The sequence below is a fragment of the Podarcis erhardii genome (assembly GCF_964252035.2).
Source record: "Podarcis erhardii genome assembly, chromosome: 6".
In the NCBI taxonomy this organism is placed as follows: domain Eukaryota; kingdom Metazoa; phylum Chordata; class Lepidosauria; order Squamata; family Lacertidae; genus Podarcis; species Podarcis erhardii.
This window is the reverse complement of record NC_138510.1, coordinates 66,260,696-66,279,046: the sequence shown is the minus strand read 5'-3', so window position 1 is coordinate 66,279,046 and position 18,351 is coordinate 66,260,696. Positions and strand designations below refer to the sequence as shown.

The following is an 18,351-nucleotide window of genomic DNA, read 5'->3' as shown; positions in this document are numbered from 1 at the left end:
GCTTACTGCTTGCCGCACATAGCCAAGATAATTGGACAGAAGTAGCTAATTTGAGCGTTAGAACTCAAGTTAAAGAGTATGGTTGTCCTTCTGAACCACTACATGTGTAATTTGTACTGGGGCTGCTTGTGACAGATGGAGCATCCCTTTTCAAGTGGTGTTCTGTGATAGAGAGCAGGAACAGTTGCAGTGGAGTTATTACAAAACATATAGGTCACTTTATTACATTTACGGCTCAAAAGGAGCGTTTGAAAATGGCTTTGGTACCACTCTGATTCAAGCTGTTGCATGGCTAATTAGCAAAGGTTTCCAATCCGGATAAATGTCTGCTGCATCTGCAGACCACCTTTCCCCAAAATTAGCTGTAGAAATATATTAAAGGGGCTCGTTCATTGATCTGAGCCTTCTGCTAAATGTGACCTAATGCTGCTGGATTATTTGGTTCACCTGAGCACATGAAATACCTGAAATCTAGCACTGCTGCCTTTCTTGAAAGATGGAAGTATAGAGATTATGGCTGTCAGGACAAAGCACCAGGGAAGATGAAATATTACTTATGAAGGCCTGGTAGCAGCTGTTTGGGCTTGTGATTGCAGTAACTAATAGTGTAAATGTGAGGTCAGATGCATAGAAATGAGAAGCTTAATGCTACGCTCTTTGCAACAGTGTTCCCTGTGCCCGCCTATATCTGTCTATCCCAGTTCTTTATATCCTGCCTTTCAGGATACAGATCCTCCCAAGGCAGTGTACAAGAAACAGTGCAGTATTAGTGAAAGAGTTAACAAGGTGTCCACTAGTTGTTATGGACTAGTGCTCCCATCACCCCCAGCCGGCCCAGCAAATAGTTAAGGATGATGGGAGTTGTTGTCATCAGCAGTATGTGGAGGATACTAAGCTGGCTATTGCTGATCTACATCAAATGAGGTGAAGCGCTCAAGGATAACTAATTCATTGCCAGCAATCCTGCGCCCATTTACCTGGGTTTAAGGCCCACTGAACTCAGTAGTAGGACTTGCTTCTGAATATAGACATGTGTAAGGTAGTTTAGTGAATGCAAACAGGTCTGTGTCATGTAGCCTTTTCACAGAACTTTAGTGCCATTCAGAATGCAATAGGGAATGCAAGTAGAAGAAGGAGGCGTGGTTAGGCTTTTAAGAAATAAAAGTTGCCAAGAAATTTTGGGCAGGATTCACTTAACTGGCAGAAACCCTGCATGAGGAATTCCACTTGCCTGATGGGATTACCCCTCCCTCTGCCCGCATGCTCCACAAAATTGGCTGAGGGTGGGGAGGTGCGGAACACAGGATCATTCCCTCTGACAAGCTGGAATGCTTGGAAGAGCACAATGTTGAATTATATCCTCTATTCAAAATAAACAATTGCATGCATAAATACAGCATAGGCCTTAGCAGTGATGTTCCACTATTTCCTGTTGATGTAGTTTTCAGTGGTGTTGCAAGTGACCATGAAGAGAGCTGCTTGACTTCCCACCAGAAGGGGTCGTGCTAATCCTGTTCCTAACACATTTCTTATCTGCAGTGATGAGATGCGTTACACTTTATACCAGTGAAGGAATGGGGAGATACAGTATTCCTCAAGGCATTTGCCAAAACACAATTTCACACTTTCTACCTGGGAGACGCATGGGATATTACCTCAAGAAAGGTGGAAATGGGAGACCTTCCCTTCCCTTCAATAAGTTATTAGCACTTCTGTTTCAACATGTTTCCTTTTACCAGGGCTGCAGTAATAATAATAATACAAAATCCCTGCTTTGCAAAGAATGGGAGAACTAATCTTTGAAATGCTGGTGGGCTCCTCAGAACTATGTGAAGGCAATAAGCTTATGCCAATGTTTTAAATGTGTTAGGAAAGTGTACCTCAGGCATGGGGCAGGGACCCCACAGTGGAGTCCCATTGTTCCTGACTGCTGGCTGTGCTAGTTAGGGCTGATGGGAAGTTAACTTCTTACTTTGATTTGCCTAAGACAAACAATACCCCCTTCACAAAAACTCCACACAGAGAAACAGCAATAAGCATACCCCCACACATCCAAGAACAGATCCTCACAAACACACCAACAGAACCTCGACCAGGAACTTTCTATCTTCTACCTAAAATACACAAACCAGGAAATCCAGGACGCCCCATCATTTCAGGTATTGGCACTATTACAGTGGGTGTCTCCGGTTATATGGACTCTGTTCTGAAACCATATGCCATCAGTGCTCCCAGCTATGTACGTGACACCACAGATTTTCTGAGGAAAATACAATCTTTAAATAATCTTCCCAACAATACTATACTAGCTACTATGGATGTGGAATCTCTGTATACCAATATCCCACACAACGATGGTTTACAAGCTATAAGGAATACCATTTCAGATAAAACCACAGCGGACTTTGCTACCAAACTCTGCCAATTTGTCCTTACCCACAACAACTTCAAATTCGGTGATGACCTGTTCCTTCAGATCAGCGGCACAGCAATGGGCACCCGCATGGCCCCACAGTATGCCAACATCTTCATGGCGGATTTAGAACAACGTTTCCTAAACTCCTACCCACTCAAACCTCTCTTGTACCTGCGATACATTGATGATATTTTTATCATCTGGACACATGGTCAACAGACCCTGGACACCTTCCACCAGAAATTCAATGATTTTCACCCCACCATCAACCTAACAATGAATCAATCTATGCAAGAAATACATTTTTTGGACACTACTATAAAAATACAGGATGGGCGCATAGACACCACCTTATACCGTAAACCAACTGACCGACAAACATATCTACATGCCTCTAGCTACCATCCCAAACATACCAAACAGTCCATTGTATATAGCCAGGCACTACGTTACAGCCGCATCTGCTCCAATTCTACAGACAGAGACTCTCACCTAAGAGATCTACAGCAAACCTTTTTAGAACTAAAATACCCAGCAGATGAAGTTAGACAACAGATCAACAGAGCCAGACTGATACCCAGAGAGAACTTGCTGCAAGACAGACCCAAAAAAGAAAATAACAGAACACCTCTAGTCATCACATACAGCTCCCAAGTTAAAACAGTACAACGCATCATCAGAGATCTACAACCTCTCCTGGACAATGACAGTTCTCTTTCTCAAGCTCTGGGAGGAAGACCTTTCATTGCCTCCAGACAGCCCCCCAATCTTAAACAACTCCTAACCCACAATAATACTATAACCAGACTTAACACGGACACTGGCACCAGAGCCTGCAATAAACCCAGATGCCAACTTTGCTGCCACATACACCCGGACAACACCATTACTGGCCCCAACAACATCACACATACCATCTCGGGACTATTTAATTGCTCATCGTCTAACATTGTGTATGCCATAAAATGCCAACAGTGTCCTTCAGCTCTCTATATTGGACAAACAGGCCAGACCTTACGCCAAAGAATAAATGGACATAAATCCGACATCAGGAACCACAAGACAGAAAAACCAGTAGGAGAACACTTCAATCTCCCAGGACATTCTATACAAGATCTCAAAGTAGCTGTTCTATTACAAAGGAATTTCAGAAATAGACTGGAAAGAGAAGCTGCTGAATTGCAACTTATCACCAAACTTAAAACTATGGAGAGACCTGGTTTGAATAAAGACATTGGATTCTTATCTCATTATACATGACAAAGCCATTTTTCACCTTCTCACCCCTTGCTTTTTCCTGTTAGACCTATTGCAGTCGTTAAGAGTCGTCAACAGGCTCATCGCAGCTATCTGCCAATCACCCATTCCCACCACCCTTCTGAGTAATACCCCTCCCCACCTTCTCACTATATAGAAAGGTCCGGTGACTTCTGTTTCAGTGTATCTGAAGAAGTGTGCATGCACACGAAAGCTCATACCTAGAACTAACTCAGTTGGTCTTTAAGGTGCTACTGGAAGGAATTTTTTTATTTTGTTTTAGCAATAAGCATGATTATCATAAGGCCTCAAAAGCCTTGAGAAGGAAGTACATTTTTGCATGGTGCCAAATGGGGGAGAATGTCAGCACCAGGAAAGCCTTGCTGGGAAGAGAATTTCATAGAGTGAAGCCAAAACCAAAAAGGCCCCCCTCCCTTGGCGTAATTCTTCAAACTTCTCTCAGACAGAGGACCTGCAGGGGAGCCTAGGATCATGAATGAAGGGTCAATGTATGTTCACTTGGTAAACTGTAGTTCCAAAACATCTGAAGGGACTTCTCTGCCATACACACAGCTAAGCATAACCTACCCCACTACTATGTATAAAGTGCTGAATATTTATTTTGCTGACTACATGGCCGTTTGCAATGAAATTAAGACAGGTTGCCAGAATCAAATTCTTAGATTCCAGCTTAGTTTTGCTTAGCACTCAGTTCTGGGTGGCATGTTCTTGGCTCCACAAAAACGGAGGTTTCTGTAACAGGTAAGCCTTGGGACCCTTGCGGACAGATATGAAGATAGGAGTGGAGCACTATAACATCTACTGCCTCGTCTTCCTTGAAATGAAGGCCCAGAGGTTCATATGGCTCAAAAAAGGAATACAGAAAAAGCCATTCAAAGGAACAGATGAGAAGAAGACATTTTCGTTAGGAGTAGGAGATGCCACCAAAATGCATTGGGTGGTATTTAATTGTCATGCTCAGAGCAGACCATAAATGGACTTTAGACACGGCTAACTTAAGTCCATGAATTTCAATGGGTCTAATTGGTATATGACTTAGTTGGATACTACCCGTTGCTTTTTAAAAGTTTCCTTCCCACTGTTTTTAAGCCAGAAGAGACGTTGTAGTTACTATTAATAGGGCCATCAAGGCTGTGTTCGTTCTTAATACACTTTTTTTAAGCCTTCAAAGCCTGTTGCCATCACTACATCTTATGGCAGTAAAAACCTTAATAAGTTGTGCATTGTCTGAATAATTTCTCGAAACATGTTCAAGCCCAAGAGATTTGGGAGACACTTTCTGCACCTTTTGCAGCTCTGTGACAAGTATTTTTGACAAGAGGCAACTAGAATCATACACTGAAATAAATATTATTCTTGATTTGCCCCTCAATTAGGAGTAAAATATGCATACTTCTTAGTGGCACACCAAACGCCATTGCTTGTCCCTTTAATACTGGTCCGCAGCTGTAATATTGCTTTAGGTGTGTGCAGTTGTCTACCACTATGTCACTTTCCTTTCCTTATCCTTACCCTCCTTCCAAAGCACATTCAATGCAAGTGTCTTCCCTCAGAGAATCATGGGAACTGTAGTTTCACTTGCTCAGAGCTACAGTTTTCAGTACCCTTAAGAAACTACTGTTCCCAGAGTTCTTTGGGTGAAGTGACTGAATGTACTTTAAATGGGTTTTTTTGGGGGGGGGAATCTTCCCCTTTTTACCACTGCATATTGCAGATTGTAAGCACCTTGCAGTCAGGGTTCTACCCAGGTAACTCTTGTTAGGTTTACATCCGTGCTGATGGCATCCCAGACCCTCCAAGCATCCCTGTTTTCCAGGGACATCCCTGATCTAAAGAAGCCATCCTGGTTTCTGACCGGGATGGCTGGTTTTCCTTAGGATGTCCCTATTTTCATTGGAGAAATGTTGGAGGGTATGGATTTATCCAACCTTCAAGCCACCTGTAGGGAATCCTGTATAGGGAAGTGGTTTTTTTAAATGTTTAATTATGTTTTTATATATGTTGGAAGCTGCCCAGAGTGCTGGGGCAACCCAGTTAAGATGTGTGGGGTATAAATAATAAAATTATCATTATGGAATGGGACGTCCCTATTTTCATCGGAGAAATGTTGGAGGGTATGTCATCCTGCCGTGACGGATCACTTGCTTTCTGCCTTTCCTCCTATTCCTGTATACGCCTACTCCCCTCTACACAGCATTGACTGGGTAGCGATTTCAGGAAGAGCCCAACAACTGCTGCAAATACTTCAGATCCTCGCCTAACAGGGGCAGCTGGGCGGGAGCGCCGTGGAGTCAAACCAAGCAGTTCCCCTAGGACGTAGGTGAACAAGCATTGTGGATGGTCTGGCCAGGGCATACCAGATTCGGAACCTTTAAAATGCGTGTGAGACTCTTAATCTCAGGATCGTGGGTTCGAGCCCCACACGATCGGGCAAATGATTTCGGCATTGCAAGGGGTTGGACTAGACGACCCTCGTGGTCCCTTCCAACTCTATCATTCTATGGTCTTAAAAAGGGACTGGATCATAAATTAGCCTCCATGTCTGAATGAATCACTGGTCTAACCACTTTGCAAACTCTGTAACAGTTCTGTGTATGAGATGGGGAGATGTATATGTATATGTATATGTATATGTATATGTATATGTATATGTATATGTATATGTATATGTATATGTATATGTATATGTATATGTATATGTATATGTATATGTATATGTATATGTATATGTATATGAAACCATTCATCGTCTCTCTCCAGGTCTTCCGAGGTCCCTGTCTGCAGATCACACCAGAAGCTCCACCGACGGTGTGTTGTGTGTGTGTATTTGTGTGTGTCGGGTTACAGGCGCCTGGGGAACCTGCTTGCAACACAGCGCAAGTGGCAGCGCCGTTCCTCCTATCAGCTGAGAGAGCCTTCCCAGTTCTCCCAATACATTGGGCTAAAGGAGGTCCCCCCCCCCTTTCTTTCGGTCTGTGCGCCCGCCTCCTCCAAAGCATCACCACGTGGCCCTCCCTTAGCAACGGGAAGAGATGTTTTGGCACAGTCAGCTGGGGGCCAGGTTAGGATCCCCGAGGGGAATCCACAGGGTCGCGGGCATCTGGAAGAGGCGAGGAGGATCAGCAGTCAGTTTCTGAGCGACTGCTGTCTTTTAAAAGCACACGGCCTTTAAGCACCAGGTTTTTTGTTTTTTTGTTTTTGCTTAAAAAGCCATTCTGCAAAAATGAACCATCCTCACCCTGGGTAAGTGAGAAGGTTCCAGATCTTCAGGGGGAGGGTCAGGGGGGATGGGATAAAATGGGATGGGGCAGACAGCAGCTGTATATATTTTGTGTGTCTTAAAAACCTACCTATTCACCAGCTTGGGGGGGGGGGGCTTTTTGGTATTGTTTCAGGGTTCATCTCCTGTTTGAAAATTACATATATGTGCCTTTTCTCCCCCATTACCAAAATGTCATTTTCTTTTCAAAATGAAAGAGAGGCTTTTATGTATAATGATGACATGCGTCACTCTCGCCGTCAGAGTTGCAAGCGTCAGGTGCTAAACCTCAATTAATGGAGCAGAAAGATATGTTTAGTGCAAAGTTTGTTAGACAGCAGAGGAATACGAACAGGGAAGTGCCACAGCTGAACTCATTCATATTCTCCAAGAGTGATGCGGTGGCAAGGAGCATGGAGGGGTAATTTAATATTAAAAACCTGTATCCAAACTAAAGTTACTGTTATCTTCCTCCTTTTGGGTTACCTGCCTAAATACATATTTGACAGCTCTTGCTATTCAACCAGACAGAGAAGTCTTTTATGCAACTTAAATGTGGTAAAACTGATATTTTAAAGCAACTGTGATGAGTTGCTTTCTTGTAATGAGCCATCAGAAATAAAGGCTTGGAGGCAAAGTATCTCTGAGCTCGTCTTGCATTTAATTTAAGGTTTTCTTTTCCCTTTCCCTTGTATCTATCACCTTTTCAAAGAAGAAGAACAACAAGAAGAAAATGGAGGGGATCCAAATTTAAATCATTACAAGTTTCTTGCATTAGAGATGCAACAATAACTTTCAATTCCCGTTGTCAACACTGACTGTTTTTTGTTTTGTTTTTCTAATTAATTATTTGAGAATTGTGAAATCAACTGTAAGGAAAGCAACAGTAATAAATTCACAGCTGATCATACATTACTTAACTTGCTAAAACATCCAGCTTTTTATTGGGTAATATTCACACTTGTTTTGAACTTGGACAGATGATTACTTTTAAGTGAACTCTGAGTGTTTTAAACACGAGCTTTAATAACGCTAACCCCTGAAGCTGTGTGTACAGATTAACTTAATGAAGACAAATCCATATATCTTGTTTTTGGCAAAAAAATTATCCATTCTAAGCCATGCCAACTGAAATGCTGTATCTGCCGTCGTTCTGGGAGGACTATTACACAAATCCGATCCACAGAGTGCTCCAATGTTCAATTAATGATGGACCTACTATGAATTAAGGGATCCAGATTAAGTTAGTTGCGCTTGGTTCTTATTAAAACCAGTGGCATTTACATAATGATTAACTTACTCCATTGATTTCAATGTGACTTAAACTTAACTGAGGCTACAATCCTAACCCACTTACCTGCTAAATCCCATTGAACTCAGTGGGTGATATCCAGGACATAGCAAAAATATGCAATGCAGCTTTACATAGTGATCATAAATAGAATGTGCAGGGAGAGGAACAGGAAACCAGGCTAATCTTCTACGATCTTCTACAAAGCCTCTCCACATAGTTCAGGCATACCTTTTTGACAAGGTAGTAGTGACAACTAGAAGCCACAGTGGACAAAATTGTCCTTCTGTGTAAAGCTGCTATAGACTTATCAGGGTATATACTGGGGGTGAGGAACATACGGTCTTGCAGATGTTGCTGGAACTCCCATCATCCCTGACTGTTGGCCATGCCATCCTATCTGTGGCTGTTGGGTACTGAGGCTCAATATTGCAGAGGGCGCTGCATGAGATGACTCTTTGGGTCCCTTCCAACTCTGCAGTTCGAAGATTCATACATTGGGAGGGCAGCAGGTTCCCCACCTGTGGCCAATGCTGGATCACTGGCCTTCAGCTCCAGCCCTACTTTTCTCCATCGCTGCCTATCAATACTTCTGCCTCCTGTGATCCTTGGCCATATAAAGGTGTTTGTGTCAGAGACCCATCTTCACCTTGGTTCTTCAATCCTTCAACTCTGTCTCTTGACCATTCCCATGTATTGTTTTATTAGCCCACTTACTACTCAATCACCTAAGCCTCTTTCTCTTCCTACAAGATTCTCCAGACCTCAGCATTAACATTTATTCAGCACCCCTCTCTTATTAACCCCTTCTTGCTTGAGAGACCCTGGCCTTCCTTACCCTTTCCCCAAGCCTCCTCTCCTCCATCTATTCTGGGTTCCCTATCTTCTGGAACTTTTTTCCAGTCCTCATTCTGCCTTTGAAAAATAGTTCTGATTCTGGCTCCAGGTCCCATGTTGAGTTGATTTTTAATCCCAGCCAGACTGGCAGCTCCAATATATCACAGAAGGCACATTGCAAACTTCCTCAGAGTTTTGCTTCTGGAAGTTAAATGTTTAGAAACATTCCATACTATTAGTCTTTTCTCAGCCAATCAGTGCCAGAGGCTTTACAGCCATCAATACGATACAACGTGTCTTTAAATTATTTACAACTCACTTTTCATTGTTCACAGGACACAGGTGGCACTATGAGTTAAACCACAGAGCCTAGGACTTGCCGATGAGAAGGTCGGCGGTTCGAACCTCCGTGATGGAGTGAGCTCCTGTTGCTCGGTCCCTGCTCCTGTCAACCTAGCAGTTCAAAAGCACGTCAAAGTGCAAGTAGATAAATAGGTACCATTTCAGCGGGAAGGTAAACGGCATTTCCGTGCACTGCTCTGGTTCGCCAGAAGTGGCTTAGTCATGCTGGCCACATGACCCGGAAGCTGTACACCGGCTCCCTCGGCCAATAAAGCAAGATGAGCGTTGCAACCCCAGAGTCGGTCACGACTGGACCTAATGGTCAGGGGTCCCTTTACCTTTACCTTTTCATTGTTCACACAACCCTAGCGTGAGGAAAAACTTTAAAATACACTAAAACAACATTAACTTTAAATAGAACTCAATGTAAAACCAAACATCACAATTTAATAGTGGTTTTTGGAACTTGTGAAATATATATAACTTTGCAAAGTCAACCAAATCTTTGTTCCACTTCCTATGACTTGGCATCATGCATCATGCTGCATGCCTTACTGTGAGGCTGGATCTAGATACATTAAAAAAAAGCGTTTAAGGGAAACACGTTGTAAACCTTAAAGAGGGAAATAACGTTGGCGAAAGACAGAACTCGACAGCACCACCTGGTGTCACAGTGTTATAACGCATATACTAATGTAGCTGAGTCCTAACATTCATCTGCCATTTGACCAGTTAAAGCCTGGCTAAATTCTTCCATAATTTCTCCTGGCAGCACGTGTACTGTGAACATTTTCAGATGTTCAGGAACGAAAGCAAACATTCAAAAATTAACTAAGATCTCAAGAGTGATTGGTCAACTAGCCTTGCCATGAGGCTTCATGTATCTTAATGGATTGTATATAATCTGCTGGGACTTCCATATTACCCAAAACATTCAGTTTCCTGTTAAATGAAGGCTCTGTACACAACACCAGCTTAAATGCAGCTACGTTGCTCTTTTCTCAATTCAGATCAAAGCAGGTTTTTGGAAAATTGAGTATTTCATAAGAAACAACAGGATATATACAGGATAGATATGGATTGTGACTGATGTTGAGTGTACACCACTTTCCATTGGGAGTGTGCTGGATGCAGAGTAAACAGGAATGTGTGTACACTATTATATATTTACCCAGGAGTAAGACCCATTTACCTTAATGGAGTTTATCTCTGAACAGATGTATGTAGGATAATGCTGCTATTCTGTTTGCAAAGGTGTCAGTTTTCTTTATCACAACTGGAAATAAAGCCACATTGGTCACTGTAGTAAAGCTATTAAACCTGGGAAAATATCTCAGTTGCGGTTGGGTCTCATTTTAGCTTAAGTGTAGAATTGGCAATAAAGTGCAATTGTAAACGATAAGGCAGAGATTGTAACTCCCTGTAACTGGCACTACTGATCAATAACCAGGATCTTTCCAGATTGTTTCTTTGGTGTACCATTGCTAACTTAATTGCACCATGAACAATTAACCGTGAAGATTTGTTTTCTAAAAAATAATGTTAGAGACTTACAGAGTCTTATGTTCAAATCTACTTTCAAATCAATAAAAAGAGTCACAAAAATTTGCTCTGAAAGGCAGCGCTGTTTACAGGACATAAAGTACCGTGACAGTAGTAAAGGGCAGATAATGTATTTGGATCTTGCATCAAAACCTGCCAAGGGGGCAGGTCTTTGGTTTGATAAAGCCGTAAGGGTTATGGGTTCTACGTTTCTGCATGATTAGGCCTTGATGGCTGGTGGCCTCATTGTGCCCCTTTCTGACTGGAGTTGTGTGCTGGTTGGAGCTGTGCATTGCACACCCTAACAGGACGCAGTGAGTTTAAGCAGAGGGATGGTTGGGACAAGTAAGGCTCAGGGCTTGCAGGACCTACGACTGTGTTTGGGGAGCAAGCCCTTCAGGAACTAATGAGTGATTGGGGGAATTATTCCAGTGCTAGGAGGAAGATCTTCTCATTGCTGCCTGTGGTAGCACTTCACTCCTACATGTTTCCACCCTCTTCTATCACCACCCCAATGAAGATGCTTTATTCTCTTTTGTCTCAGGTATGGTTAGTAAGCTTGTGGTAAACAAACAGTGCTTCATGCATTGCCAGGAACAGGTAACATAAGAAGAATGTTGTTCGCTTGTGGTCTTTCCAGTGTTGAAAACATAATATGTGTACTATGGTTTGCTGTTAACACTTGGAAACAGAAACCTGGTCTAGGCTTTCAGTACATAGTGTGTGTGCACGCATGCATTGTTTGTTTGAATGAAAGGCATCCATTTCTTTAACGGGGAGGAAACCATGCCCACACGTAACCAGTGATGTCATACTAAATTTTAACATATTGGACCTGCTGGGTGGGAAAGGAGCCCATTTCTTTCTCACGGACTACAGACTCTCATGAGATGTGCTTCAAAAGCAAAAGAGACTGGGGTCTGAGTCTGCCTAGAAGCTAGATCATCAAAGCTGGAAGCCTTTCTCTGTGATCCAAAACACCTGTGGAAACAGGGTTTGGGGGACTGGCCTGGCTTGGTTGGATATAGAAGTGTCTCTTTGTATGGTTAAGTCCCTGATGTCTGTCCCTGTGCATATTTACCAGTGAGGGGAAAGGGGAGGCACGTGATGATGCATGGGGATGAGAAAGAATGGGGACCAGTAATGGGCTTCTATTAGCACATGATGCTCAGATGCTAAACAGTGTTTTTAGCAGCAAATAGAAGCCAAATATTGTAATAAGACCAACAAATTGCATATCTTCCAACTAGACACACATAATTTCCTTAATCAAAAGAAACTCAGGGTTTCACTGGATCTGAATCCGCCCCATTCTTGCCCGTGGGGAGTAATGCTGCTTCCTTACAATCATACGCTGTGAATGCTAAGCATTCACTTATATTGTAGTTGACAGACTGGCCAGCGTTGAGTTATCTGATCCAGAGAGTAGCCTAGGGAACTTCATGGAGAACTCCAGGTTGAACCCAAACTGTCCAGGTCATGATCTATGGCAAGTGTGGGGAATGTTGGGCATTGGCGATGCTTGATGGGGCTGATGAGAGTTGCAGTTCTGCAGTATCTGGAAGGCCAAAGATTATCCACCCTTGATCTACGGGTGTTCATGAGCAGGTGCATGGCAAAAGGTCAGAAGTGAGGACTCCCATAGCTAGCTAACATCTCTCTTGGGATTAGTAATAATAATTGCTAGTCAGAGAAAAAGAGCATGACATTTATTCTATTGAGCACTGCAACCTTAAACCTGGCTTTTGAACAAAGTGCTCTTTGAGCCTATAATGAATTTGGACGTTTTGCTGAAATGAGAGTATCCACAACTGAAATGTAACACAGTAGTTCAGCAGCTAGCGTTGCTCGGTCCCTGTGATATCTGTGATAGTTGAGATATCTGTGTTTTAACTTGTATCTGCCCCATGAAATACTGAGAAGGAAGTAAATGAAAGAATATTGGGGTAGGTTTATTCCCCCTACACCTCTATTCATGCAGCACACTAGTGCCAGGAGACATTATAAATCAATGCGTGGCATAATTGCTGTAATCTGGCAGTTTCAGATGTAAATGCAACTACTGTGATAAGGAAAGTAACATAAAACAGTTGCTATAGCGCCAGTGTTTAATCACCAGGCATAACACGTCAAACTAAATTGTCTGCTTAAAGTTCAATTTATCTGTGGAGGCTGTGGGATCATCGTGAAACCAAAAATAAACTTCCTGTAAGTCTTTGGCTTTTGTCAATGTTCTTTTCTGAAGAGAATATTTTTATGCCACCGTTTCTTCTCACCAAGAGACCTTTTGTTTACCATTACACAACATCCTGATAGCATATCCACCTGCTAAAAGCCACAGGGTTAACACACAACAAGAGAACTGAGAGAAAAGAAAGCTGAACTAATAATAATTGTATTCACCATTTCATTTAAGTTGAGGTGGCATAAGTTTCCTTGGCTTGCTTGGCATTTAAAAGAGGGGTTAAAGGTAAAGGTAAAGGGACCCCTGACCATTAGGTCCAGTCGTGGCCAACTCTGGTGTTGCGGCGCTCATCTCGCTTTATTGGCCGAGGGAGCTGGCGTATAGCTTCCGGGTCAAGTGGCCAGCATGGCTAAGCTGCTTCCGGCAGACCAGAGCAGCGCACTGCCAGAGCGGTACCTATTTATCTACTTGCACTTTGACGTGCTTTTGAACTGCTAGGTTGGCAGGAGCTGAGACCAAGCAACGGGAGCTTACTCCGTCGCGGGGATTCGAACCGCTGACCTTCTGATCAGCAAGTCCTAGGCTCTGTGGTTTAACCCACAGCGCCACCTGCGTCCCACAAAAGAGGGTTTGCTTAGGCTTATTCCCACTATGTCTTTATCTCAGGAGGTGCGCAAAGAATCTAAACCAGATGCACTTCTTTAAATGCTCATGTGTAGATATCACCCTTGTTGGGCCAGGCCAGGTCTTTAAGGACACACATCGTAGCTCTGTGAGCACCTTAATTAAACACACCAGCTGTGGGAAATGTTGGTGTAACTGCAGCAGATACAACTTCCAGCCTTCCTCAACCTGTACTGGCTGGATCTGATGGGAATTGTACTCCAGAACTTCTGGAGGGCACCTGGTTGGGGAAGTTGGCATAGAACCTCTCTTAGCCCTGAAAAAAGATACCTAGGTATCTATGTGGGTTGTTTTGCCAGCATGTTGTGTATATGTATGTGTGTTCCTTGCATTTTAAGGTAAACAGTTCTCTGGGTTGTTGTTTTTTACAACTGTTCACAAGTGACTATTTTGGTTTCAGATTACTTGCAAATTACAACAGTCTAACAGACAAGCATCTGGCAGGCTACTTCAGCAACACCCGGATTAGACGTCACCTGCGGAGATCAGGGCTGGTAAGTATGCAAATATTTCTTGTTAGTTTCCCTGCGTTGAGCCTTGGAGTGAGGAACCCGAGGCCCTTCACTTATTGTTGAACTACAACTCCCATTGTCCATGACCATTGGCGACGCCACTGGAACTGATGGGAGTAGTAGTTTCTCACTCCCAAATTAAACACATCTGTTTATTGAAATGCATGTTATCCAACCCTTCCTTTTAGGATCTCAGGATGGCATGCATGATTCTCCCCTACCCTTTATCTTGGTGACAACCCTGAGAAATTGGTTTGGCTGAGAGAAAGTGAGTGGCCCGCGATCACCCAGGGAGCCAGCTGAGTGGGAATTTGATTCACATACAGTGGCTAAGTGGTGACACTTTTAGCATTCTGTTTCATACCCTAGCCTCTTGCCCTTGCCGCCACCCGAGAAAAAGCATTAGGGGCATACAGTGGTACCTTGGTTTATGAACTTAATCCGTTCCAGAAATCGATTCTTAAACCAAAGCATTCTTAAACCAAGGCGTGCTTTCCCATAGCAGTGGGGGACTCAATTTACAAATGGAACACACTCTTAACAGGAAGCGAAATGTTCTTATTCTAAGGAAAAGTTCACAAACCAAAACACCTACTTCCGGGTTTGCAGCGCTCCTAATCCAAGTTGTTCATAAACTAAGCTGTTCGTTAATGAAGGTACCACTGTATTTCATTTACTACCAAGCCTGGGTGCCGTGGCAATCCTAATAATGTATGGCAGCGCACCTGTTATTACTTTGACCACACCTGTCACAAATCATTGTGACAGCATCCAGAGTTGACCAATTAATGTGGCAGCATTACATGGCATGCAGTTTGCACAAAGGCTGCACACTTCCTCGGGAGCATCCAATTGAATTTTGTGGGACTTACTTCTGAGTAAACGTTTGTAGGATTGAGTTGAATGGACCCTCTCACAGGTGATGTGGAAGGGGTGTCTTCTATTCCAGGGTTGTCATTATTGGCCATTTGACCTGTCACTCACATGTGACTTGATTCCACTGTACAGAAGTGGAAATCAAGCAGCCCAGGTGAGAGTGGACCAGGTGGGCAACCACCATTTGCAATAATTTTGTGCAAGGTTAATTTTTATGGATCAAAAACAAGTTGCTTCTGACTTTGCTGAAGTGCTGGAAAACAGAAGACGTTTCATTTTATTTATATCAGTGGGATATTCTAATTCTGATCTGAAGGGTTGCTTGTGCCGGACTTCACCTATTGATAGAGCAGTAGGTGAGAGTGACACAAAATAATGGCTCCCATGATGGAATGTTCCATTTGTGGTTCCTTAACTGCCTTTTCCTCACTGAACAACCCACATTGCCTGGAAATCACATCTATACTACACATTGAAAGCCACATCATACCAATTTAAATGGTTGTGGCTTCCCCCAAAGGATTCAGGGAACTGTAGTTTGTTAAGGGTGCTGAGGAAACCCCTATTCCACTCATAGAGCTACAGGGTTCAGAGTTTCCTAGCAAGTGGAGTTGATTGTTAAACGACTCAGGGAAATGTAGATTTCTGAGGAGAATAGGGGTATTCCAATAACTCTTATCTTCCTTTACAAACCATAATTCCCAGATTCTTTAGGGAGAACCATGTCTGTTTAATGTGGTATAGTACTGTTTAAATATATAGTGCAGATGAGGTCTGACTGTAGGCAATTGCCTTATTTGCACCTAATATTTTTAAAACACAGAGAAACTCAGTGACAAATGCTCTCTTTTGTGAGGAGCTGAGGGATGGGTGTGTGTGTGTGGTGAATTAAACCTGAAAAACAAAGAGATGCAAAATTGAGAAACTGCTGGTTGCAGCAGCTAGTTGTTATGTAACATCAACCATGAAGGGCTAAAAAGAATAATGACTGCTACAAAATCAGGCATCATGAAAATAAAGTAGAATTGCTGAGATAAAATGCGGTGAATACTGGGAGGGTGGATGAACTGAAATTGAAACGGTATACTTTTAGGTTATGGTTTTCTTGTGTAATAGAAGAACTTAAACTTGGTCACCAGTTAATGGAAGTCTTGCCCCATTTGCTAGAAGCCCCCCACTGTCTTTAAATATCTAATGTTATATATGAGTAAGGCAGTATTAGGTCAGTCTGGTGCTTTAAAACTGTCTTGCTCTTACAATTTAACACTGCAATTAATGGAAGAGTTCTGTGGGGTCCCCCCCCCTTTAATGTAGTTTTGTTCGAAATATTCATACCTCTTCCTTCTGGTTCTAAATATAGGTGACAATACGAATCCCTATTAACAAAATCTGAAACTTAAGGTTAAATGAGATCAGAATTGTAGTTACAGATATGATCATGCCTTCTGGCAATTCAACATTCACAAAAGTTAAAGTTTCCGTAAACATTTTTGCACCTGCCCAGCTACCCTGCTTTCATTCTTTGCGGACATTTTCCAGTATTAACATATCCTGTAAAAATAATCCTTCTAATTTTATTTACTTCCTCCCTTCTTCTTTTCTCAAAGAAAGCCTAACAATGCAATGGGGAACATAACTCCATCTAAGCATACATTTATATGCATGTTAACTCGAACTAAGTTCCGCTGATCTGAACAGCATTTGCCCTTCAGTAGTGTGCATGGGATTGCAGCCTGATTTATAGTACAAGCCTAAGCATGTCTACTCAGAAGTAAGCCCTACAGTCATACCTCTTCTTGCCAACGCTTCATGTTGCGTTTTTTCGGGTTAAGGACACGGCACATTCAGAAGTGTTTACTTCTGGGTTTCGCTGCGTGCACACACGCAGAAGCGTTCTGCTAGGTTTGCACATGTGCAGAAGCGTTTTGCGCGGTTCGCGCATGCACAGAAGTTCTCTATCACACTTCGCACATGCTCAGAAGTGCTGCTCTGGTTACTGACTTTTCAGGGTGTGAACGGCACCATGTAACGGATCTTGTCCGCAATCAGAGGTACCACTGTATTAAGGTCAGTGGGACTTGCTCTGAGGGAACCAGGTATAGGACCACAGCCTTAATAGGGTATTTTCCAGTGTAACCATTCAGACTAAACTATCTGATGTTTTATCGTATTTTTGGTTCTATGTTTTATCGTGATTTTACTACTCTGTTGGGAGCTGTCCAGAGTGGCTAGGGCAACCCAGTCAGATGGGCAGCATACAAATGATAAAATTATTATTATTTATTCTTATTTGGCATAGAGATTGCAGAAAGGAAAGTGGATGTATATATACCATATGTTTAAAACACATTTAAAACATGGGATTTCCCCCAAAGAATCCTGGGAACAGTATTTTTTAAGGATGCTGGGAATTGTAGCTCTGTGAGGGTAAACTACTGCTCCTAGAATTCTTTGCGGGAAGTCATGTGCTTTAAATTAATGGTGTGTCATAGTTCATCCTCCTGGCCATCAGGGGGCAGCCTACAGCTTCCAGGTGGGAAAGGCAGCGTTCTGATGAATTGCTTTTGAGCTGTAGACTTTGTCCGTTCATGGAATACAGATAAATGAGAACCCATTGGGTAATCTTGGTAATGTGGAAGAGTGGACTCCTTGGTCACAAGGCATTTGAATAAAAGCTATTTAGAGGAGAATCATGCCACCTAATGAGGCACTTAGCATTTCCAAGTGACATTTGAAGCAAAATAAGACTGTTCCGTGCTCAAGACGTCTAACACTGGGAATGACTGATGAAGAAGTATTAATGGAAACTGGAGCTTTGTTCCATCTTAATAAACATGACTTACTATCAGTAATACAGCAGCAACCAATTTTAATGCTACTGGAGACCTTTTGGTGACATAGATGGATTAGGTCTGCATATACTTCCTATCTTGGCATAGGGCTTGGGCTTCTGAGCGTAGTTGTATCAAGTCATTCCTACCCACAAATGGCACCGAAGAGTAAGCCTGCTCTTAAGCCGTTTCCTCCCGTTCTTCTGTTACATAGCTTTTCAGGCATTATTTGTTCTTAAGTCATTCAATGAACCTAGTACCTTAGTGCATGCTTCCAGTGAATTGGAAGACTGCTCTT

The 18,351-nt window shown here is 42.7% G+C and overlaps 1 protein-coding gene across 2 annotated transcripts in view; it reads left to right on the top strand.

Moving 5' to 3' along the window:
- The first annotated feature begins 6,720 nt into the window (after positions 1-6,720).
- ERICH3 (glutamate rich 3) overlaps positions 6,721-18,351 on the top strand; it is a 60,497-nt gene continuing 48,866 nt past the window's right edge. Inside the window, exons 1-2 of one of the 2 annotated variants that reach the window (XM_081866533.1) lie at positions 6,721-6,937; positions 14,235-14,328. In XM_081866533.1, the coding sequence (XP_081722659.1) occupies positions 6,918-6,937; positions 14,235-14,328 (114 nt within the window). In that variant the 5' untranslated portion in view covers positions 6,721-6,917. Of the gene's footprint in view, positions 6,938-14,234; positions 14,329-15,253; positions 15,377-18,351 lie in introns of those variants that run through there. The other variant, XM_081866534.1, reaches the window with a different exon arrangement.